We start from the raw sequence: 25,778 nt of genomic DNA, 5'->3' as shown, positions 1-25,778 counted from the left end.
TGATTGAGAATCGTTTTATGAGCGCAATTAATTTTTTCCGCCAATTCACGACTGGTTTGGCGACCGTTCACCTTCAATACTGATTAGAGACGTTCTTCATAAACCTCAGAAGGCCTTCCGCGACGTTAAAGTCACCATTTTTGAACTTTGCAAATACTTTCATGTAAAAAGCTCCATACACGTTGCTAATGTTGGGGGCTGCTTCGGCAGCTTTTTGACTTCTATCAAAAGCAAAGAAGAGCAGGTGCCGAAAATGTTGCTTTTTGCCTCGTGGGTATTCCATTTCTAAGCCTCAAAACTTATAAAACATTAAAAAACTAAAAAATACAATTAACATAATTTTGTAGAGCAGAAAAAGTTCTATCGAAGGAGTACTTATCTTTAGCCAAACAGCAAATAAATCGTTGTAAAATAAAAGAAAATATAAAAACGCTATGAACTTATTCCCCAAGCCAATACGAGCAGTATTTTGCACAGATTTTGCACTGATTTTCCACAGATTTTTTTAGGTATATTTTATTCTAAAAATTAATCGTTTGAATCGTTAAAAGAAAAATAATCACAAAGTTTTATATTTTGGTATTTTTTTACGGAACCTTATATAAAAACTATTTGTAAAGTGTAGAAAACAGTTGGAAAGCGGAAAAATTATTAGCAACAACAAAGTCTGTGTCAGAAAAAAGGAACCGCGATTATTCATGAAGTATAAAAGATAGGGAGCGTGTCATTATTCTGTTTTACAAAATTCTGGATGACAAAATTCTGTAATTTGCAAAAAAATTCTGCTTTTTAAAATTCTGCTTTTTTAAAATTCTGCTTTTTAAAATTCTGCTTTCTAAAATTCTGCTTTTTCAAAATTCTGCATGTTTAAGCGAAAAATTCTGCTTTATTCAAGTTTTGTGATTTTCGTCATACAAGAAGTAACAAAATAAACATTTAATTCATAAATATACATTTAGGTATGTTTAAGCGATAACAATATTTTAGTTTAGCCAACTACAATATTTTTTGCAATTCTTTTTAAATATGTAGTGTGACTTAATTAATTTCTTATTTTAATAATTCTTCGCAGCTGTTCGTTTTTTTTTTTTTAGAAGAGTTCTACGCAAAAATACTGTGGATTCTATCGAAACTGAAGAAAAAATTATTATTATTATTTTTTGTTTAATATCTCGAATAATAATAAAAAATAATTATAATAATAAATTAAATAATTACATTACCTCTTTAACATTATTAACATTGTATTTTAATACAGAATTTTGTAATACAGAATTTTGAAAGCAGAATTTTAGAAAGCAGAATTTTAAAAAAGCAGAATTTAAAAAAAACAGAATTTTAAAAAGTAGAATTTTGTTTTTAGAATTTTGTACAGACAGAATTTCGACACCAACCCTAAAAGATATATATTTAAAAATTTTTTTACAGGAAAGTATTTACAAAACTACGAGTCGCAATTACTCAATAAGCCGTGTAGTCTTCATCGTTGTCGAGTATAGCCTGGCATCTTCTTCATGCCTTGAACCAGCTTTTCTGCGTAGCTCGTCAACAAAGAGAATCAGATTTTGCGAACTTGACGCACGAATTGCTTTAAATCTTGGACTGGCCTCCCGGCAAGATGCGTTTTCATAATTCCCCGCACATTTTCAATGGGGTTGGCGTCTGAAGACTGAGAAGGCCAGTCCATTACTGCGACGCCATTTTCTTGTTCTGTTGTTTCTCAATGTGTTTTTCTGAGAGCAGTGGATTTGATGATTTGGGGCGGTAAGATATGTTCGCCTCCATCAGTTGACGTTGGATGGTGTTGATACTCACATCTATTCCCTTTTTAGCAAGAACTGATCGTGCTTGGCGTAGTCACAAAGAAGGGTCCCGCTTAAAAAGTTGGACCATCACTTTTCCTGCTTTTTTGCCGTCACTCGCTTCAAACCGCACTCGGAAAAGTCATCAACTTTTGTTTACACCTTATACCGCTGATTCCACATTATTACAAACTTTTTTGATTTTTTAATCACGATTACAGCCGTGGCGTAAGATCATTTCGGCCTTTTCGAATGCGTGCAAAAAAATACCGCCTCGAAATGCTTCGCGTACTTCTCACTCGTTTTTGTTTGGTTGCGTTTACGGGAAAGTTTCGAAGGACACTAACCTGAGTTAGCACTGGCGTCGTAGACCTTGAGTGGGACTATTATGCTGCAAAAACCAGAACGAAATATATCTTGAAGTTACAAGAAAAAAAAACGGTTATTTTCTTCTGACACAGACTGTATGTTATTTGGTTCATCTATTCGCCACTTGCTAAGTCTTGGCGAAAAAAGACGCCTATTATAATTTGAATTATTTTATTATACTTAATTTGGAAATAAAATTTAATCAGAACTGCAATACCATATATGGGCTCATATGCGGTGAAGGGTAAAAAAAAAATGTTTAAATGTTAAAAAGAACCGAAAATATTTGACTTTAAAGAACTCAATATCAAAATGTTCAATATTGAATAAATCGCAAATTATAAAATATTTTTCAAAATTACTCCTTTTTCAACTAACTCCTTTACAAATAAACCAATTTTCAGCAAAATTTAGAACCATACCGAAAATACTTGAATCACTTGGCATGGAATCGCTCAGGGTTATCACAATTGATAGCAGCTAATCTCTGTGCGAATATCTCGTATTTCGAAGAATCGCCTTAGGTTTCTGCAAGCTAACTTTTTCGAAGGTCTAGACAATTCAGCCTAGTATCGCTGGAGCGCTGATTGAATTTGCTAAAATATTAAAGGTTAAGGATATGTGGGAATGGTAGGTAGATGGAAGTATCAATCGGTCTTTAAACCAACTCATTTTGTCTGTTACTGATCAATTGTGATACCACAATAGCAGTTTATTGCTACTACTCGTTAAAATAGTTTGCTTTAAGGGGTTAGGGGTAGTCAGAATTTTCAAAAAAAACGATTTTTTTTTTGCATTTTCTTAAAGTATAATGTTTTAAAAATATTGTGTAAAAATTTGAAGTGAATCCGACAAATACTTTTCAAGTTATTCAACCGATAGCAAAACTTTAAATGCGTTTTTCTCAAAACTATGTTTTTCAAACTGGTGAACACTATAACTTAAAAACCGCTACGTAGATTTCAATAAAATTTATACAGCTTTTGAAAAACATAAAAAACTTGTGCCTGATCGAAGGATTTTTTTTTTTCAAAAATTTCGATTTTTTTTTAACAATTAACTGTTGGTTTTTTTTTTTCTAAAATCTGTAAAAAATTTTCTGAGGCCGCCATTTTGTTCATTTTGAAAAAAAAAACAAAAGCTTCGATCAGGCACAAGATTATCTATTAATAAAACTAATTTTTCTTGTCCGATTGGTTTTAGATGAATCTGCAAGGACTTGTGATGTTCACCGCAAGGGACTTCTGGAGAAACGGGCTTCACACAAACAGCGATAACTTTTGCAATTATTAATTTTTTTTTTTGAAATTTCGGTGAAGTCAAGTTAAAACATGATGTTTTTATGCTATGTTTTTATTTTTGTTAAATAAATTAATTAAGTAGCAAAAAAAAATCGTGAAAATCATCATTTTTTCGGGCCTCTGACTACCCCTAACCCCTTAAGCGCAAAGCTGTTGATCTGGCTGACACTTATGTAACAGGTGGCGCTAAAGCAATCCTCCTATCAGAAAATGCTATAAATTCTGCGATTGGCCCCTAATGTCTGTTCTGTGTAGTAAACACATGCGAAATACACGTTAATAAACAATGTTGCGCTACACTGCTCCAGAACGCGGAATATTGCTGACTATTTATTTGACCAATAATCGGTCGATGACTTTGGCACAACGTGAATTTCGTCGCAGATTTCCTCGCCGTCCAACACCTACTGGTGAAACACTGCGACGTTTAGCCGCTCGTCTCGAAGAGACTGGCACAACACGAGATGCTGCCAGGCGTGGCAGACCCCGGAGTAGCCGTTCTGCAGAGAATATTGCTGCTGTAGCCGAGGATGTGATGGAGCGCCGTCGACATCGACCAGACGACGTGCCACGCAAATGGGTATCAGTCGACGGTCTTTACAGCGAATTTTGGTACAAGATTTGAAGATGTTTCCGTACAAAGTCCAGACGGTGCATCAGCTGTTAGCTGCTGACCGCCAATCGCGTCTAGCATACGCTCAAGCCATCCTTAATCACCACCAAGAGGAAGATGATTTTTCATCAAAAATAATCATGAGTGATGAGGCCCATTTCCATCTTAGCGGGTACGTAAATAAGCAAAATTTACGCTTCTGGGGCACTGAAAATCCGCGTGTAACCCACGAAGAGCCATTACACCCGCTCAAAGTCACTGTATGGTGTGCTGTTTTCGCTGGAGGAGTCATCGGACCTTTCTTCTTCGAAGACGTCGCGGGCCAAACGGTTACTGTGAATGGTGAGCGCTACAGAGCAATGATCAACAAGTTCTTTTTGCCGCAACTTGATGAATTGGGATTGGAAAACATGTAGTTCCAACAGGACGGTGCAACGGCAGACACTGCACGTGCCACAACCGATATGCTGAAGGATGCATTTCCCGAGCGCCTAATCTCCCGTTTTGGCGATATGCACTGGCCAGCAAGATCGCCTGATTTGACCGCTCCAGACTTCTTTTTGTGGGGCTTTTTGAAGTCGTGGGTTTATGTCAACAAGCCTCAGACTCTTGCAGCTCTTAAAGACAATATCCGTCAAGAATGTGAGGACTTATTGCCGGAAGTTTTGGCCAAAGTGATGGAAAATGCCATAAAAAGGGCTCAAATGGCAATCAACTGTGGCGGCGGCCATTTACATGACATCATATTCTCGACTTGATGTAAAAAAAATTAAAAGACCAAATAAAAATAATCCACAAGAAGAATCAAAGTTTTTCTTTTTTTTTTAATTACAGCCAAAAAACATTGCAAGGTTACTTTTGCGCCACCTTGTACATCCCTAAGGTCATCGATATATCTGTGGTCATAAGCAATAATCGCCTAAGTCGTTAACTTTGCTTCCGAGATAAATAGCTTTTTATATTCAGAAGCGTTTCTGAGAAATGTAGAAAGAAGCTTTAAAAAACTGTAAATACATAATTATTGATCATTTCAAGCACAATGCTCAGTTAAACAATTATAATGAAACTTGCCTTTGTTTAGGAGATATTTAATAAAAAGAAATAAAAGTGTTTATTGCAAACATAACATATGATATAAGAATGACTATGTTGACTAAGGCTTTTATTGTAAAAGAATTGGTTGCTGTTTGTGTGGCACATATTGAGTTAAGGAACTATTGCATATATAAATTTATCAAGATAAAGAGTTAGTCCATTTCACTAATACGAGTTTATTTAAAAAAAAAGGAATTTTACAAATTCATTATTTTAAACTAAATGACATTTTCCGAAAACTTATTTTTGTAATATTTATATGTAATATTTATTTATTTGAAAGTATAAGTATAATATGTATATCAGTCGAAGTTATTCGGTTTCTGATTCACCTTCTACTAAATCTGGATGTACATCAGTTGAGTTATCTGTTAACAAACTTTTATAAAAAGGATGAAAGCATGGATTTACAAATGGTAGTAAATCAAGGAGATCCTTTTTCTTTTTTGAGCTGATCTTAATGTCTTGTGTTAGCATTGATATGTCGCTTATTGCTATTTACACCACGTTGTAACAAGTTCAATGTTTTAAAAGGAGCATATTCATCTAAAGTGGTTTTATAAAGAATTTTTGCAAAATTTCTCTTTGTAAATCTTAGCCATCTAATATCTTTCCAAACGAATTTTCCCCCATCTAGATTATTGGTTCTTCACATTAGCTTTGTTTTTAAGAAAAGCTGGAAATCAAAAAAAATCTTGTAAGTTCATTTCAATTACGTTGAACGGATTTCTGCAACGTACACTTCTTATAAAATTGTACCAGTCACGTGGATGATGTATTTGTGTCTATCACAGCGTGATCCCCATCGCATTCCATGTGCGTGTGCCAAGGTTCTAAAAATTTGTGATCATTAATTTCTAAAGTGGGGTTAATTTCAAGAGCCAATGTGAACATTGCACACACGAATGAATTCTTATTTTGTCCCATACAGGAATCACTGTAAAAGATTGCATGATTAACTTGTGGAAGATTGTTTATATGTTTGAATAAGCATGATGCGATTTGATTGCCGCCACGGGCAGAAAGTGCCTCATGCCACATAAAGCAATGTGGGGTGCCAGTTGTACGGTTAAATTATAGGTCCAAAGCTGCCTTTTGTAGAAACTTATTGAGTTTCTTAAGTATGGGGTAGGCAAGCACTGCTGCAAATCAAAAGTATACACTTTAACTTTGGGATCATCGGAAGAGCAAGTTTTGTCATTTCTTTTTGACTCATATGCAAAATCTGCTTTACTCTGATGGGCTAAGAGTTCCTTTTCTAAATCACGTAGTAGAATATCATCGGATTCCTGTTTAGCAATAGCAATTTTAGCTTTAAATTTTTCGCACGTAGAACAGGCTGTAAAACATTTTTTTATTAAATAATTATAAGAAGCGTAAAAGGCTTCTTACACTATATGTTTTGTCATATGTATATGTATGTCTACTTAGAAAAATGCAGATACAAAATAGAAACGATTCTATTTTCGCTTGACACATACTACTGTGTCCAAAAAATAAGGTGACATTGTATTTATTTTGAAAATTCTTTATTTATTCTTCCAAATCAATTTCATCCCCTTCAAAGTAATCCCCTCCCGACACAATGCACTTATGCCAACGTTTTTTCCAATTTTCGAAACACTGGTTGTAGTCACTTTCCGGGATGGCCTTCAGTTCCGTCTTCGTTGCGGCTTGAATCTCCTCTATCGTGTCAAAACGGTGTCCCCGGAGCGGTCTTTTGAGCCTGCTGAACAGCCAGAAGTCGCACGGTGCCAGATCAGGTGAATACGGTGGTTGCGGAACGATATGGGTTGAGTTTTTGATGAAATGATCACGAATTACGAGTCCAAAAAATTCAATGTTTTCGGTACCAGTCGAGATTTGACGCGCTTGAGGCCCAAAACATCCTTCAAAATGGTATTGACTGAGCCTTTCGATATGCCAACATCATCAGCAAGGTCTCTAATCGTTAATCGACGGTTTTTCAACACCAAATCTTTGATTTGTTGGACGTGAGCTTCGTCAGTTGAGGTTGATGGTCGCCCAGGACGCTCTTCGTCTTCGACACGTTCACGACCGGCTTGGAACTCACTATACCACTTGTAAACATTTTTTTTAGACATAGCCTCATCACCAAAGGCTTTCTGCACCATCCTCAACGTATCCGAAAATTGATTCCGCAAACAAAATTTAATGCAAATTCTTTGCTCAACAAATTTCGACATTGCAAAAAACGAGAAACTCACTTTTAGCAGCTCACAAAACGACGCGTATCTCAAACAGTAAATGAATATTTCACATGAAATTTGACATAGATGTCACTCACAGTACTACCAACCTAAAAAAAAAAAGAATTCTCCTAATCCTTCAAAGCGCGCAGTTTAAAATCAAATGTCACCTTATTTTTTGGACACAGTAGTAACTACATTAACATATTCCTTAATTTGTTGGCAACATTTTTTGGAGTTATTTATTTATTGTAAGAAAAAAGCAAATAAATTGAACTACTTAAAGCATTGGAAGTCATACGACAATACGTGAGTGTAGAAAGAATGACAAGTCATATGTAGAAACCATATCGTGTAAAAAGGCCTTAAAGATGTAACTTACTTTTAAAAATACCACTGTATGAGGAAACACTAACTACGTTGGCTTTGTATTTATCGCAAAACAAAGTATACATTTGGGCCAGGGATACTACTGCATGTAAGTATTGGCAACTTGTATCTTTCCTGGTATAGTGACTTTCGTATTTTGGAAAGCTGTTTATGTAGTCTTTTACAAGTTGAACTTTATCATCCGTAAGTATATTTTTTCCTCCACCTGATCCACGCTTATCAACAAGGTCACTGTTAGGATAGTGTAATTTCTTCTTCAAAACAGTTTTGACGAAACTGGCACTCTCATCAAAACACTGTAGGAAGCATTTTTGGCATACCTGCACTCTTTGGCCTTCAAACTCAACATAATAAGCAGCCTAAAATTTTCGCTCACGTGGCCTTTCAGGGTGTTTTTGCATATATTGAGTTTTTTTGTCGGTGATTTCAATTAAGGAACCAATGAACAAAATTCTCTGATTGTACGTACCCAACGACTAATATTTATTACAAATGCTTTTCTGAAATGCAAGCGGAACCTTTGATTTGCACTTCATGCGACAATCAATAATAAGAGGTCTCAATTTTCTTTCCGACACAACAACATCCTTTACATTAACGTATGCCTTTCCCAAGTTCCGTCTTGTGCACGATTGTTTCCTCGAATAAGCTCTTTGGGATGTAGTCGGGGGCTCGTTGAGCAGTTCATCATCATCTAAATTGCTACTATTTCCATTATTAGTAGAAGTTGAGTCCTCATAGTCGGAATCTAGGACTGAGTCATCACTGTCAAAACGGAGATTTTCCTGTAAATTTGATTTATCTGCCTCATTCTCACTGCATAGTGGAGTATTAGAAACATTTGTTAATAAATCAGCCCCACTGCCCTCTAAAAACGACATACTTCGTTTTCCATTTCATTAATTTTAAATATTTTTATTAATTGCTGTATTATATTTTTTTAGTTCAGAAAATATTCAATTTTACCGAAACTTTTTTTTCTGACCTCTTATAACCTCTGCATTAATCACAGGAAATTGCTTAACTCAAATGATTTTAAAATGACGCTTTAGGCATACCAATCTAACTGCACTTTGCAAAAAGAATAAGAGCATATGTCATTCGCATTTGTCGCGTATGAAGATATAGCTCTCTTAAAAACTCACAACAAAAATGCATTAACAACTTTTGAAGAGATAGTGCATGCTTATATATATTTTCAACTTGTAATAAACACTCACCTTCACTTTGGCTCTTATGTCAGCTCTCTTGTGTATGACAAACTTAAAAAAAATTTAGGTGCAAAAACAACTTAAGTTATTATAGGCCATTTAAATATAACATTATTGTAATTGACCATCTTCTTAAGTATACTCAGACTCATATAGTAAATGCAATAGCGCTTCGTTGCGAGTTAGGCTAATATGTTTTTATTAATATTTACACTAAAAAAATAGTTAGAGTGATAGGAACTTCGCGTAAATATACAGTTTTATTAGTTGAATATGCTAGTATACATAATTCATTTCTTTCTTAAGTCGACTTAGGCGATTATTGCTTATGACCACAGATATGTGGGGAAAATGCTGGGGAATTATTGACTCTCTATGCTCATCGATTTAATTCTTTCTTAAGGGGTTATATGCAGTTAGAATTTTCTTTTTTTTTTCTTAATGTACATATATTTAAGAATACACACAGAAAATTTAATATCGTTCCGGTGAATATTTGCGAAATTACACGCAAATTTGAAAAGGCGTTTCAGAGTAAAGTAAAGTGCTTTTCAAACTTTAAACGTGTTTTTCTCAAAATGATATTTTCAAAATCGGTGACCAACATTACTCGAAAACGGCTAAACCGGTTAGTCTCAAATTTTAACACAAATTTCTTAAATATATTTTTTGGTAATTAATCCAAGATTTTTCTCACATAAAAATATGTATAAATATATTTTTTATAAACCCTTTATGGCCGAAATTTTGGTAAAAAATCGATGTTTTTTTTTTTTGGGAAACCGCCATTTTGTCAAAAAAAATTATTTTGCTTATTTCTTCGACTAATTACTAGATTTAACATTACTTTAACGAAATCTGTTTGGTTTTTTAATTTCATAGGATCCAGTTCAGAGATATAGTGGTCACCGCAAAACGTCTTTTTTGAGAGGAGCTCTCGGAGTTCAGCTGTAGCTCCTTTCCAATTAAATAGTTTTACTAATACTAAGCCTTAAAATACAGTTAAAAGATAACATAATATATGTACAAATTTTTAGATAAATAAATTTAAAAGTTTTCTCAGAAAAAATTGTGTAAAAATCGCTTTTTTCGGCCTTCTAACTGTACCCCTGTACCCCTTAAAAACAGTCTGCATAAACCAATATAACCTAACAACCGAATATTTTTACAAATATGACAGTTTCTTACTCACCAGATCGATTATTTATTAAAGCCTCGTATTCATCAAATTCGTCGTCATGATAAGCGGAATCATCCTCATCATCAGGCACATGAGCGGTATCGCGCTTTACAACGCGTTGCATTTTCGCTAGACGTTCATCCTTACCCACCAAAACGGCTAACGACGCGTCCGTTACTGCTAGCGATGACCCCTTACGGCTGCTATTCACAATATCAGTTGTAAAGTTGCTGACAGGTGATGATAGTGACAATGCAGATGCGTCCCCAAATGTGGTTGATGGTGAAGCTCGTACAAAAGCTATCAAATCTCTTACGGTTTTAGTCTGCACATTTTCAATAGAAGCCGAGTTTGGCGTCATATTCGTCGCTGCCGTTGGCGCATTATTTTCATTACTATCACTATTATTATTGTTATGCGTCGCATTAGCAAGGGCAGTTGCTGCCACCGAGGCGCGCATCATCACACCACAATAGATAAAGAATACGAGCGTTAAATAGAAAATGCTACGCGTATCGAAGCCGTTACCCACAAAACTGGTACCACTTCCGGTGGCAGTACCAATCGCATTGAAGAGACCACAACTACTGGCACCACCTGCGCCGCCAGTACCCACACCAATACTAGTTGCATGACGAACACCATTACCATTGCGAAGGCATGCGACTCGCAACAATTTGCTAAGCTGCGGTTGTATAAGGCTTGTACGGCTATGCTTCAATTCCATAGTGGTGGTTGCATCAGTGATATGCCGCTGCCGTGTGTTGTGATGGTGAGGCGTACCGCCAGAATTACCGCCGTTGTCGTCCTCGCAGTCGCAGTCGCTGTCGCTGTCGTCGTTGACTTCATCGTAGGCAGTCACACACGCGTACGCGTCACGCATATGATACGCGGCAGTGGTAGCGGATGTTGCTACCAGTGCATACAAAGCGGAGAAGCGGAAGTAGTCGACAGTGGGTGTTAGCTGTGGTTGTAGTTGTTGTTGCTGTTGCTGTTGTTTTTGCGATGTTCCGGTCGTCGCCGCATTTTGTGCATGATACTGTTGCTGACACGAAGTTCGGTTTTGTCGATGCTTTGATTGTTGCGTTTGTTGTTGCCCACGATTTTCGTTGTGTCTTCGGTTTGTATTGCTATTGTAGTTTTTGTGTATTTTGCTCTTCGTGTAGTAGTACTTTTGAGTTTGTTTTTGTTCCTTACTCGTTGCTATTGTTGTAGTTGCTTGCTGAGACGTAGCATGGAATATTCGCCGTTTATTGCAGTCGCCGAGGTAAATTTCGACAACTTTTTCCATCGTTCGTCTTATGAACTTGAGGACTTATGGAATTTTCTTTATTGGTTGCTTGGAAGACAATTAAGGGGGTTTGCTTCTTGTTTTATTTTCTTACTAATACTAAATTTTTATTATCTGAATTGTTGGTTTCTTATTAATTAAAGTTCCATTGGTTTTTTGTTTACTTTTTTGTTGTATTTGTTAATAGCATCGAGTTCTTGAAGCGATTGATTCACTTTTTACTTTTTATTGATTTTAATTTAAAACATCCCATCAGGCACATAACACTCATCAGGCCCACTGCATTTGTATTTCCATGGGTAAGAGAAACCATTGCGATTTATTTATGTTTAATTTAGTTATATTTTTTGAACGAATACTCGCACATTCAAGAAGCTTCTGTTCGCTGAAAACACACTAAAATCAGAATTTTAAATTAGATATTGCGCTCAGATAACTCGGGCTTGCTTTTGCGTAGTATTTCGAGTATTTGGCGACGAAAATGCATTAAAATTAATCATGTTTTGTGTAAAGCCTTGGAATGGCCCAAACAAATTTTTTTCTTAATGCTATCCCCTAAATTAGTTATAAGGAAAAAAAAATATGTACTGTTCAATTCACTTTTTCTAAGGCGCATTCATTAAAGGTGGTGGCACTAGACCAAGGCGAATCTATTAAAGGTGGTGTTGTTTCTTTTTTCTTTCGCCGTGTCCATGTGGCTGTCGGCTCAGAATGAAACAAGGCGATTTCATTATTTGTTTTATAGTTTCTCAATACTTTGCTTTGACAATCAAGCGTACAGAACATTGTTGTTGGTCTAGTGTCACCACTTTTAATGAATGCGCCTTGCACTATACCATCAACAATATTTTGTACTTTTGATTGTCAACGAAAAGTATTGACAAAGTAAAGAACAAAGAATGAATTCGCTTGGTTTCACTCTAGGCTGACAGCCACATGGACACGGCGAAAGAAAAAAAGCAAATCAGCAGATTAACCGATATCTCCTTTAATAGATTCGTTTTGGTCGAGCTCCTCCTCCTATTTGTAGCGAGCATCTTGATGTTATTCGACAAATGATATTTTATGAGGAGCTCTTTCATGGCAGAAATACACTGGAAGGTTTGCCATTGCCTGCCGAGGGGCGACCGCAATTATAATAGAAAAAAACGTTTACTACTTTTTACGCACTCTACTTTTACCTACGTACGAATGGTAGTCACGCCCCATTCGGCTACAGCGCACATTCATACATACAAGAGCAAAACAAACATTTGTTAAAAAAAATAATTATTTAAACTACTTTTTATAGAGCTCCGGCTGAAATGTCAAGGCAGATATGCAATCGATGTGTGATGACTATTAAAATTCCGTATTAAAAAAATTCTACTTGATAAAATCTTTATTGAGAAATAATGTAAATGGTATTTTCGAAAGAACAGCCCAGATGTTGTTTTAAAATAAAACATGTAAAAATGTAGATTCTTCCAGATTTCACGATTTTTCTTGAAGTGAAACTTCTTAGGCGTAGATGGACGAGTGAAAATGGAAAGTGCAATTTCAAGGCCATGCAACGTTTTGTTCATTTTTGTTCCGCGAGAGATATATATTCTCTCTCTCTCTCTCATTCTCTCTCCCTCCCTCTCTCCCTCTTTCTTTGTCTGCCTTGAAAGTTTCACTTCTGTTATGTGTACTACGCTACACGCACTTTTTTTTATCAAAATACGGCTCTTAACAATTAGATGTGAAAAATGAAGTTCGGCTTCGGCCAAAAAAGTGCCGGAAATTCGGCAAAAAAATTCATGAAATTTTTTTTGCTACAAAAATTTTTATAAACTTTAAGTTTTCATTTTCTGTAGGAAAAATATCTTTGAAATATTCATCCGCTCCTTCATCGGGTGTGGCTAATAAGCAATTGTTCAGCTGTTTGCCGAGACGGTACTGCTAGAAAGGTGAAAATAACGACAAGCTATTGTTTTTACTTTAGAATATAAAGTTTTTCAACGCGTAAAACAGAACTCATGCTCTTTACCACCAGATACAAGGTACCAAGCTTTACCCTACCAAATATTAATGGACAAACCCTCTCACTTTCACCCAGTGCAAAGTACTTAGGGGTAATTTTGGACTCCAAACTTAGCTGGAAATTAAACGTCGAAGAACGGGTAAGGAAAGCTGAAATTGCTCTATATGCCTGTAAACGTATGCTTGGAAGAAGATGGGGTCTTCAACCTAAGCATACATTATGGTTGTACAAGGCGGTTATACGACCAATTTTATCGTATGGTTCGGTAGTTTGGTGGAAAGCTCTAGGGAGAGATTACAACATCAAATTACTCGGCAGAATACAAAGATCAGCCTGTGCAATAACGGTCGGCGCAATCAGATCATGTCCTAGGGAGGCTCTGAACGCACTGACACACGTTATTCCAATAGACCTACATATTAAGAAGACGGCAACCATGAGTGCATTTAGGTTAAACGAAGCGGGCCGCTGGAAAGAAAACACTTATGGTCATGCCAGTCTACTATTGCGGCAAACTCAGTTAACCTCGGTGAGGACTGACTACATCGTCCCGACGGTAACATTCAATAGGAATTTTGCCACTCTCTTTCCATCTAAGGAAGAGTGGAATAAGGGATTCTCATTAAACAACTTCGACACTACAGTCTATACAGATGGTTCTAAAATGGATTGTGGTGTTGGAGCTGGTATATATTCTCATAGACTTAAAATTGAAAAATCTGTGCGCCTCCCCAATACCTGCAGTGTCTTCCAGGCGGAAGTACTGGCAATTGGGGAAGCTTGTAGGCTACTAATCACAGACTTCTCTTTTAAGAGCAATATCGCTATTCTCTCGGATAGCCAAGCTGCAATCCAGGCACTGGATTCAGCGACTACAACCTCAATGGTGGTGGAACAAAGTAGGAATAGCCTTTCCACCTTGAGCGAAAAACATAATGTTACCTTAATCTGGGTCCCAGGACATCGGAATATTGAAGGTAACGAAAAAGCAGATGAACTGGCAAGAGGGGGATCTGCCATGAATAACGCTCTTGCAGAACCGGTATTCACGCCATTAGGTGCAGTCAAGAGTACAATTTCCCTAAAATACCTCCAAATGGCGGAGTGTAGATGGAGGGGCCAGACGAAATGCAAAATCAGCAGAACGTTATGGCCCACCTACAACCTTAAACAATCATCAATATTGTTAAACATGAAACGACGGGATGCCTGGAGACTAACGGCAGTCATAACTGGCTTTTGGTCTGTCGGAGAACAGGCAGCCAAAATGGGCATCCCTCACAACACATACTGTCACAGTTGCAAACAACCGGAGAAAAATAAACAATCTTCCATTTCCTCTGTGAATGCCCTGCCCTATGGAAGGACAGAATGTTAACCCTGGGCAAACCGCTGTTCGAGGAGCTCGAACAACTGTCTGGCTTAGATGTCAACAACCTAATAAGGTTCCTGAACCGCACAGACTGGGTATAGTCATGCCGTAAATAACAAGTTGGTAACGAGGATGTGGCAACAAAATGGTGCGGAAGCGCTAGTTGGATTCAGGATGAATCACCACTCTAACCAACCAACCAACCAAGTGTATTAAATAATTACTGAATGATTCAAACTTATATATACACCTTTTTTGCTTTTGACGTGATAACGTCTTATAATTCGATTTAACAGGCTGCACGCACGAAAAAATGTGTCGTTACCTTGCTCATTAGTGTTACCTTGCTCATATGTCGTTACCTTGCTCATTAGTGTTACCTTGCTCAGATGTCGTTACCTTGCTCATTGCCGTTACCTTGAATGAACTGCAAGCGAAAGCGCGGAACGAACGACAAAGCAAACAAAGCAAACGAACGGCAACGTTCGACATCTTGCTCTCTCCTACTTAAGTGAGCGTATATGTGTATGTATATGCGCATATGTACATATATAAATTCACGTATTTGTATTTGCATATGCCTTCTTATTGATTATTATTCATTTGATTTACTTGAAGAATTTAAAATAAAACCAAGTTTGTTAATAATACCTGTTGTTTTAATGTTATTATTATTTTTTGACGTGATAACGTCTTATAATTCTATGTAGCCGGCTGCACGCACCAAAAAATGCGTCGTTACCTTGCTTGAACAGCATGTTATGTTATGTTATGATATGTTATGTTATGTTATGTTATGTTATGTTATGTTATGTTATGTTATGTTATGTTATGTTATGTTATATTATGTTATGTTATGTTATGTTATGTTATGTTATGTTATGTTATGTTATGTTATGTTATGTTATGTTATGTTATGTTATGTTATGTTATGTTATGTTATGTTATGTTATGTTATGTTATGTTATGTTATGTTATGTTATGTTATGTTATGTTATGTTATGTTATGTTATGTTATGTTATGTTATGTTATGTTATGTTATGTTATGTTATGTTATGTTATGTTATGTTATGTTATGTTATGTTATGTTATGTTATGTTATGTTATGTTATGTTATGTTATGTTATGTTATGTTATGTTATGTTATGTTATGTTATGTTATGTTATGTTATGTTATGTTATGTTATGTTATGTTATGCTATGTTATGTTATGTTATGTTATATTATGTTATGTTATGTTATGTTATGTTATGTTATGTTATGTTATGTTATGTTATGTTATGTTATGTTATGTTATGTTATGTTATGTCAAAGTATATTATGTTATGTTAATGTTAACTCATTCTCTATATCCATACAAAATATAATAATAACAAATAAAATTAAAATTTTCTTTTGAAAAATGCAACCATTCAATCAGTATTTTCTTATGACGTTATCACGTTAAACTATCGTCAGTAAACCGACTTTACAGACAACCTCTTTTTCATTAATATAAACTCTGAATTTTTAAAAAGCTATTCTTTGTCCTTTTGTCCTCAATTTGCTTCTGCCTTTACAACCGTTGACCGGTCGTTCCCCAGTTATTTTCCATTAATCTGTAGCGCATACTGCAAATTAGGTGTAGACCGCATGTTATGAAATTTGAAACACTTCCACAAAGCGTACGTTCAGTGACTGACAAGTTCGTGTCACTGAAATATGATTCAGGACTGATTTGTAAAAGCGGAGTAGAACAAAATTTACGCTCTAGATTTAATTTTGTTTGCTTTTTTGTATTGAATAATTAGTATCAAAAGACGACGATTTATTTCGTACATCGTACTTTCCATTTCTATACCAAAAAATTATACTATTATTTATAATTCATCACTTATTGTTTCCTTTTTATTGTAAGGTTGCACCTTATGACTTTAACTCCAATTAACCGCTGTGAGTTAAAATACAGATGACACGATGAAACTAATGAGAGCCCCATGTAAATGAATTCTCACCACCGTTCCGTTCCGTAGTATCGTAGATCGTTGTTTCATCGTGTCAGCTGCGTACGTTCACGTTGGTGAGTGTGAGCAATATAAAGACTAAAAGAGAGAACTCCTATTACTATATAGCTAAACAAAATTTTCATAGATTACGATTTCTGTATTGGAGAGTTTAATTAGAATTCAAATGAAAAAAAATTGCATTAGATCTTAACTTTAGCCGATAGATCGCAAGGTTTTTCACAAAACGTATAAAATCTACTCCAATCGGAGCAAATTCACAACGCAAGGTAGTTAACAACCCTGTACCAGCTGCAACAAACAGCGGCGAAAATGCAATTGGATTTTTAACCGCGGGTAGAATTGGAAATGTGTAAACAAAAGAAAAATTGTGAAATCTGTTTTAGCTAAATTAACTTGAAAGAAATGGTACGAATTCGTGGCGTAAAATGTGCCATTTCCACCGATGGCCATTTATTAAGCGGTGAAGGCGTGCTAATTACAAATCCAAAATTGTTGGAATTTGCGCGCAAGCGTAGAGTAGACTACCGACCCGAAAATCGTGTTTGTGCAAAATGTGCCAAAAGCTTGGAACAAATATACGAATATAAAATAAAGCGCGCCATAGAAAAGAAAAATCAACGCAAATCACTTACAATATCATCTTCATCCTCGCTGGACGACTTTGATCACTTGGTGTATCGTACGCCCCGGACGAAACATTTGCGTGACTTTGTGAAACAAAATGCACCATTCGAACTGCGGGGTCCTTCACAGGAACTAATAGAAGTTGAAGAGAAAGAAAAAGAAAATCAAGACAACAACACCAGTGTACCAGCTATACCACCGTTGAATATAAGCGATAATACCATAATTAGCGTAGGTGCGGAGCAACATACCCGCGCGCCATCGCCAGCCGCTTACGAAGTCTTGTCAATCAGCAGAGATAGTCCTGAAAATGCAACACTTGACTTGAGACCATCAACCAGCAACGCGGAAAATAACCAAGTCAATGAAGAACCACAACAAAACAATCCACTAGGATCAACAGCCTGGCGCAAGCCATTGGAACCAGCAAAGCGTAAAACGGTACGCTTTGACGTGCAGTTACAAGAAGATCAATCATCAGCGACTCACACAGCACTCCAATACGACGTGACGGCGAATTTATCGGCATCGACAACTACCGACGATGAAGACTTCATGCCAAGTTTGAATGCGATGAATGGTACACGTTTGCCCCATGTGCAGCCAATACCAAGACGCAGACAATTCCAGCACGCCATACCAACGGTGCAGGATATCTATATGCAAGGGATCACAGGAGGTTAAATTAGACAACAGAAGAAGTTTATTGTTCGTTAGAAAAATTAGTAATAAGTTAAAAATTATCATTAGACAACTGTTATATTCAAATTCAAAAGTTTATTTATTTGGACGTGTAATTCGCGTAATTATGAAAAGTAGTTTATATTTATGTGTAGAAAATTATAATTGCGAATAAAGTGATCAGTTTCGATTGAAATACGAACGAGCGCTATCAAGACTTCTAAAAATTAAAATAAAAAAAAAAATAAAAATATTTTGACCGCATGCCCAATTAAATGAAACTGGCAAAAAAAAATGAAATCGCCAAGCAAAAAAAGGAAATTGTGTAAAAGGCATTTTTCTATTTTACCATAGTTTGTCGCCACACTATTGTTCACCGTTTAAATTGGCAGCTGGTTAAGCAGCTAACAAAGGATGAAAAATGAGTTTTTTATTTCATAGTTTTTTGGCATTTTTCCGATTTTTTATTAGCATAGTTTTTTAGCGGTGCAGTTCTGTTTTTCCAGTTCATTGTCTTCTTTGTAGACGCTCATGCAGTGTTCGTTTTAAATTAGAATACAATGGTTATATTGACTATGCCTTACATACAGCACTCAGTTATCTTAAGTTTATGAATGAATTTTTTATTGCAAAATTTTAAAGAGATGCTGCTCTTGATAAAAAATCAAAGGGGCATAATTTTGAATATTCATTTAATTCAATTAATAGTCTAAAAATACAGTATTTCTTACAGACTATGAAAACAGATTAATACTAAATTAATTAATCAAAGTAAAACTAAACTTATAATTAACTAGCTTCAATAGTAATGAGTAAAAGAAAAAGATAAAATTTCTTATAACTTACAAAGAGGATTAATTCATTTTAGGAAGTCAAGAAATACACAGTTTCTTACTAACTACATAGAACTAAGAGTATTTATATAGAAGTAGTTGACAAAATTAAAGCTTATTAAACTAAAATTAACAGAATATATTAGCTAATTATGTAAGTAATAATATTCAGTGACGGACATAAGTATAGGCACAATAACGACAATGGAATAAAAATCAAGTTTTGCAAATCAACAATAACAAAAACTGTTTATTCCAGATAAGTTACACATACTCATACATTTTAGTTAAAAAATCCAGTTTTAGTTTCTGAAAATTTACAGTGCTTAAACAATAAATTAAAATAAAAGTAAAAGTAAAAGTAAAGCAATATTTGCTGGACAAAAGTATAGGCACGGTTCTTTTATATGTTTAAAATACACTTAAATGTTAGTACTTCGTTGGAAGGCCTTTTTGTTTTAAGGGATTAGGTGGGTTTGAAAATTTCAAAAAATCGAATGTTGTTTTTTTGTCTCATTAAATAGTACAGTATGTTTAAAATACTCTCCTAAAATTTTAAGTCAATCCGAGTAAAATTCTAAGAGATAGACCCTTCAGAAGTTCCGCCCATTAGGCCACGTCAGTTGAGCGCTTCGCTCGTATACGTGTTTATCTCAAAAGTCGGTGGACACGATATCTCGAAAAGTTATGAAGCGATTTAGTTCAAATTTTGTACAAATCTTTGAAATAACATTATCTAGTTATTGAACGAAGGATTTTTTTTTTTGTTAATTACAACAATTTTTTTTTAACCAATGTATGTCGAAAATTTCACTAAAAAATGTGTTTTTTTGGTTCAAAGCCTGTCATAAATTCAAATTTTGTTTTTTTTTCCTTCGTACAACAACGAGATTTATCCATGTACTAACGAAATCCGTTTGGTTTTCTGATTTTAGATGAACCAATAATGAGCTATGCTGTCCACGGCAAGAGCATTTTTTTTTTTGAGACGTCAAGGAAGATGAGGTAGGGGAGGGGGCCCAGTTGTGACGCAGGCCCAGTTGTGACGCAGCTAAATATTTTTGACATGCGGTATGAAAATGACAGTTTGAGCCCTGCCAATCATGTTCGTTTGACGTTCAGCAGTTTTTGTGCAGACACCAACGTTAGTAGTCGCATTGTGTATACACGCACCAAACATCGTGTTGAAAATCGTGCGAAAAAGTTATTTTGATTTTTTTCAAAGTACCAAAATTTTGTGAAATTAACAGTGAAAAGGCGAGTGTAATGCATCAAAATATTGTATTTGCCGTATATTTTGTGATTCTATATGGATTTATGTGATTATGTGGTGTCTATAAAAAACTTGCTTGTCATACACAAAATAGCATCGTGACCCGGTTGTGACTCAGCGGGTGGCCCAGTTATGACGCACCTTTTTTTTGCACTACGATCATATAGAACTGCCGAATTCCTACATTTGTGTTGTTGTTTAAAAAAAACCAACTGCCAACTCGATCAATTGCAACGTATGCAAGCGTCCAGTTCATTTGAAGTGCGCCAACATGCAGGCAAGTTATTTCACTTGCAAACACTGCGAAAGTGACGTGGACGACGACTAGGAATATTTAGATGACGATGATGAATAAAAATCGTTGTCATTTATGGCCATTGAAGGACATTTTCTTTTGTATTTTTCATTATTTTTGCCATTGAAAGCCTTCAAAATAAATAAATCATTAAATCACAACAATTGGTGTGACATTCCTTTCATATTTTCTCATTTCCAGTAAATTTCTTGAGGTGCGTCACAACTGGGCCACTTTCTTTTTGTCCTAAAAAAAGTTATCCTGAAAAAATTTGTTCCAAAATTTTTTGAGTAACTCAAATAAACATACTTTCTTTGGAGAAAAGTTGCGTTTGGTTAATAGTTAAATGTTAAACTTCTTCATTTTTCAATTTGCGGAACTGAGGAAAAAATTTTAATTTTTTTCAAAACCCGCATCACAACTGGGCCCCCTCCCCTACCAACGGCTGAGTTTTCGAAATTTTTAAATAAAAATTTCCCAAAATACTGTTTATATATGTATCTTAGATACAGTGAATTGCTTAAATAAAATATATGATTTTATATACTAAAAAAAAAAAAATAGTCAAAATCTTCTTTTTTTCAACCTCTGAAACCCACTTTCAATCTATTCGTCACTGAGTGCACTAATTTTTTCGTAAATTCTTCGTCAATATTAAGCCATTCTTCTTTTTAAGTTGCTTTCAATTCAGGCTTCATGGAAATCGCAAATTTTCTGGCTCGTCGTTCCAATTCCTCCCACAAGTGCTAAATAGAATTGAGATCCGGAGACTGTGGGGGAGTGCGGCACAACATGTGGTAAGCAAGCCACATCTTTACATCTTGCGCCGTGTGCTTAGGGTCATAGTCATGCTGGAATGTGAAGGAGTTTGGTAGATTCTACTGATCTGCACTTTTTTTGAGATTTTCTTTCAATATGTTTAAATAAACTGATTTGTCCATTAGACCTTCAATAAATACAAGCTCCTCCATACCTGCAGCCGACAAGCAACCCCAAACCATTAATCCTCCACCACCGTACTTCACACTGGGTGCTGGATTTTTTGCAGCGTAAGCTCTGTTACGTTTTCGCCACACAGTTATGCGGCCGTCTGAACGAAAAAAGTTAAATTTGCCTACATCTGAAAACGATATATTGTCCCAGTAGCTATAGAGGCTGGTTTTCAAATTGTTTTGCACATGGCATCCTTTTCTTTTGGTTGGTTGCGGATATGCAGGGTTTGCGCCTAGCCACACATGCTTTGTACCCAGCCTAATGCAACTGTTTTGGCATGGACTTCTTTGCCAAAATCTTGTTTTACCTCCGCCGCGATCTGGGTTGATGTAATTTTCGAATCAATTTTCACTTTTCACACAATTTGAAATCGCTCTCGGTCTATAATTTTCGCGGACGACCACTTCGCTGCGAACTTGTGAAATTCGTTTGCCCTTTGAACCGGTTTACAATGCATTTTCTTAAAGTATAATATCTTAAAAATATTGTGTGAAAATTTGAAGTCTATCCGTCAAATACCTTTCGAGTTGTTCAACAATTAACAAAGGGCACTCGGCGCAAAACTTTGAATGCGTTTTTCTCAAAACTATGTTTTTTGAACTGGTGATCACTGTAACTTAAAAACCGCTTGGTAAATTTCAATAAAATTTAAACTGCTTTTGAAAAACATAAAAAACTCATGACTGATCGAATTTTTTTTTTTTTTTTAATTTCGATTTTTTTTAACAATTAATTGTCGGTTTTTTTCTCGAAAATCTAAAAAATATTTCCTGAGGCCGCCATATTGTTAATTTTGAAAAAAACTTCAATCAAGCACAGTACTATCTATTAATAAAACTATTTTTTCTTGCCCGATTCATTTTAGATGAATCTCCAAGGACTTCTGATAATCGCCGCAAGGGACTACTGGCGAAACGGACTGCACACAAACAGCGATAACTTTTACAATTATTATTATTATTTTTCTTTTTTTTGGAAATTTTACTTAAGTCAAGTCGAAACACGATATATTAATGCTATAGTTTTATTTTTGTAAAATAAAGCAATTGACTAGCAAAAGAAATTATTGAAAATCATCATTTTTTCAGGCCTCTGACTACCCCTAACCCCTTAAAGAGCAGTCACTAAATAATACAACAATTATTCAATAACGTGCACATTTAAGTGTCATTCATATAACCTGCATAACAATTTTATCTATAGAAACCCCCTTTATGACCATAAACAATTTTACTTTATTCCATAGACATACATGTGTATGTAAGTGCGTACATATGTATGTGTGCACTTATTGTATGCATCTATCTTGCATTTGTAAGTGCACGGAAATTCTTGTAAGATGTAATTAAAATAATGTATATCTGATTACCACATTATCAATTAAAAATAAACGCCACATTATGTAAATAATATTGTATGTAATTATTTACAACAGATGGCGAGTGATTTCGTGTCATACATGCCTGCTCATTACACATGCATAGGCTTCCATACAAAACTACGGGCATGCACAAACACGTATACACACAAAGATCCCACTTATAGCAGGCACGAGTATGCACACGATGCTTGGCAAATACCACAGCCGGATATCAACACGCATACATACACATTTTGCCACTATTTTTCCCCTCTCGATTTCATACGCAGATAGCGACCGGAGAAGCATCCTCCAGCATAATAACCACTTCAGCAGCGCTACAGCTAAACATGGCGGCGGTTTGCCGTTGGAAAGGGGCCGATGGGTGCCGAGTGGGTGCTGTCGCTGTTCTAAATCACTGGAATCGTATAAATTGCGTATGTTCATACGTGCGTGTGTGTCTGTTAATGTTGTTTATATATTTATGTGCATATTAATGAAAGAAAAACAGAAAAAATTCAATAACGATACGCGAAAAAAACGCTTGATAATTAAAGCTCGCAAAAGTATGCTTCATATTTACATGCATTCATACAGTACATGTGTGTGACTCATGCCGTGATATCATCCACTCCTCACACTGGGGGAAATACCGGATGCGATTGGTTTCGAATTGGTATCCTTTTGATGAATTCGGTAGCAAAACTAGTTTCCATTCAAGAAAAAGGGGAATTTCAGTCATTAACTATTTTTCGAAGCGTCTGATCTTTCCGCCTGCAAGAACGACCAAACCAAAGGTATCCAAAGGATTATGTTTGCTGAATTATGTTTGTGATAACGGAGACAACAGCGTGCCCGTGTAATACCCGTTGAAAGTTTTTATGTTCTCCCTGCCTAAATATTGAATAATAGCCCTTTTAGATATATATTTACCGCATAATTTTTGTAAATACATGCAATGACGCGTATACTTTTTACTTGACGTTTACACGGAACTGCTTTGCAAAGACAATAACAATACGCTCACACTTTTTCCTTAATACATTCATAATTATCTCATTGTTTTCGTCACTGTCTATGGTTTTTGAAAGACAGTAGATTTGGCAAATAAGTTGACCTAACTGGGCAATTCGGCGACGTTTCGTTGTAATTCACGGAATAAAGTGAAACCTAATCACAAAAATCATTGGAATCAGTGGGGCGCTTCGAACGACTCCTACTCTGGCGCTCAACGCAATGTTAAATGTGGTACCCGTAGACATCGCAGGCAGAATTGACGCCTCGCGTACCGCAATCAGACTGAGGGACTGGAGCTATAAGCTTAACCTCACTTATGTGCACTCAAGCATTCTCAGAAACTTCGAGTTCATCCCTCTGTCAACGGATCAGTGTATACCCTCGTTTAGTCCAACCGGAACCTTCTCCACTCATATTCCGTCAAGGGAAGAGTGGAGGGAGGGCTACACTTGGGGATGGATCGAAGTTGGAAGGAAAGGTTGGCGGAGGAGTCTTTTGCGAGGAGCTCCCCATCAGCCTCAAATTCAGGCTACCGGACCACTGCAGTGTGTTCCAGGCAGAGGTAGCCGCAATCAAGAAGGCAGCCGATTGACTGCTCAAATGCGTATTAACGGTCAAGAAAGTAAATATTTACTCCGACAGCCAAGCGGCAATAAGGGCCCTCGGGTCTACGACGGTGCATTCGGAATTGGTCAAGGAATGCTTGACCTCGATTTCGACTGCGTCCGAATTCTTTATCATCAGCCTCATCTGGGTTCCTGGTCACAGCAACATTGCTGGAAACTGTGAGGCGGATGAGCTGGCCAGACAAGGGACATGCGAGGTGATTTCCCCGCGAAGGGAGAGAATTGGAATCCCCCTGACTACCTGCGGTCTGCTCCTGGAAAGATGGGCATCGCACCAACTCAGCGAACGCCGGGCAAGTACACAAACGTGTAAGGTCGCGAAATCCTTCTGGCCACGTGTGGACCGCAGGCGCTCGGGCGAGCTTCTGAGGCTGACAAAATAGCAGCTCTCTAATCTCGTGGGTTTTCTCACAGGACACAATGCGCGAGGAATGCATGCTGTGAGACTTGGAATCACCTCGAGTCCTTTTTGCGCTGGATGTATGGAGGATGAGGTGGAATCATCTCAGCACCTTCTCCTTAGCTGCCCTGCTCTGGCGGGGCTAAGATCTAGGCATCTTGGCTCCTACTTCTTTGTCACGCCTGCTGATATAGCTGGCGCTGACATTAAAAATCTGATGAATTTCATCAGCAGCATAAAGCGGTTGACGCAAACATAGTCATTGTTCGTAATCCGCACGCTCCCAAGTATCCCAGCACCACCTCCCCCCGCCCTCTCCCTGTATCCCATTGGTCTTTCTCTCCCGCCTCACCCCTCCATAATGGCATCACAAAGGACGAATCCTTCTTCGTCCAAGTGTGCCCATTCCCTGGGCAACCATATCAACCTAACCTAACCTAATCACAAAAGAGCGCGTAATTCCGAGAAATTTCTTTTAATTTGGAGATTTTGGTAGCTGCTATTAAAATGTTATTATAATTAAATATTTAATTCACTCTGATTAGCTAGTTTTAAAACCCGAAAACCGGATAATTGCTTTGCACGAAAAATAAATCGATAAACGGCTTATGCCATTGCCGTTAAATTATTGCAAATATCTTCTTTTCTTAATACTTTCCTCTGCGTTGGAAAGATCAGGTGAAGAAGGACTTGTCTTCACTCGTTACTACATTTTTATACTACTAAGAGCGTTATAAATGACATATTTTATACGAGTGCAAATCTGACCCCTAACAGATTGAAATCGCACTAGTTTTGGAGCACACATTTTTCACACTACTCACCACCAC

At 36.5% G+C, this 25,778-nt stretch overlaps 2 protein-coding genes across 3 annotated transcripts in view; one reads left to right on the top strand and one right to left on the bottom strand.

Annotated features, from left to right (window-relative positions):
* Positions 1 to 25,778, bottom strand: part of LOC129241354 (uncharacterized) — an 88,398-nt gene that overhangs the window by 30,579 nt on the left and 32,041 nt on the right. For both annotated transcript variants that reach the window (XM_054877618.1, XM_054877619.1), the window contains exon 2: positions 10,184 to 11,858. In XM_054877618.1, coding sequence (XP_054733593.1) covers positions 10,184 to 11,462 — 1,279 coding nt within the window. In that variant the 5' untranslated portion in view covers positions 11,463 to 11,858. The remainder of the gene's footprint in view (positions 1 to 10,183; positions 11,859 to 25,778) is intronic.
* On the top strand, positions 17,172 to 18,361 carry LOC129241355 (uncharacterized). The gene has a single exon (XM_054877620.1). The coding sequence runs from the start codon at positions 17,249 to 17,251 to the stop codon at positions 18,152 to 18,154; it is 906 nt and encodes a 301-aa protein (XP_054733595.1). The 5' UTR covers positions 17,172 to 17,248; the 3' UTR covers positions 18,155 to 18,361.

The sequence above is a fragment of the Anastrepha obliqua genome, chromosome 3, assembly GCF_027943255.1.
Source record: "Anastrepha obliqua isolate idAnaObli1 chromosome 3, idAnaObli1_1.0, whole genome shotgun sequence".
Classification (NCBI taxonomy): Eukaryota; Metazoa; Arthropoda; class Insecta; order Diptera; family Tephritidae; genus Anastrepha; species Anastrepha obliqua.
Note: the sequence above shows the minus strand (reverse complement) of the source record. Positions and strands in the feature narration are given on the sequence as shown.

What these genes read in the sequence shown, in the direction of transcription:
- LOC129241355 (XM_054877620.1), top strand. Translation starts at nt 17,249, where the DNA reads ATGGTACGAATTCGTGGCGTAAAATGTGCCATTTCCACCGATGGCCAT.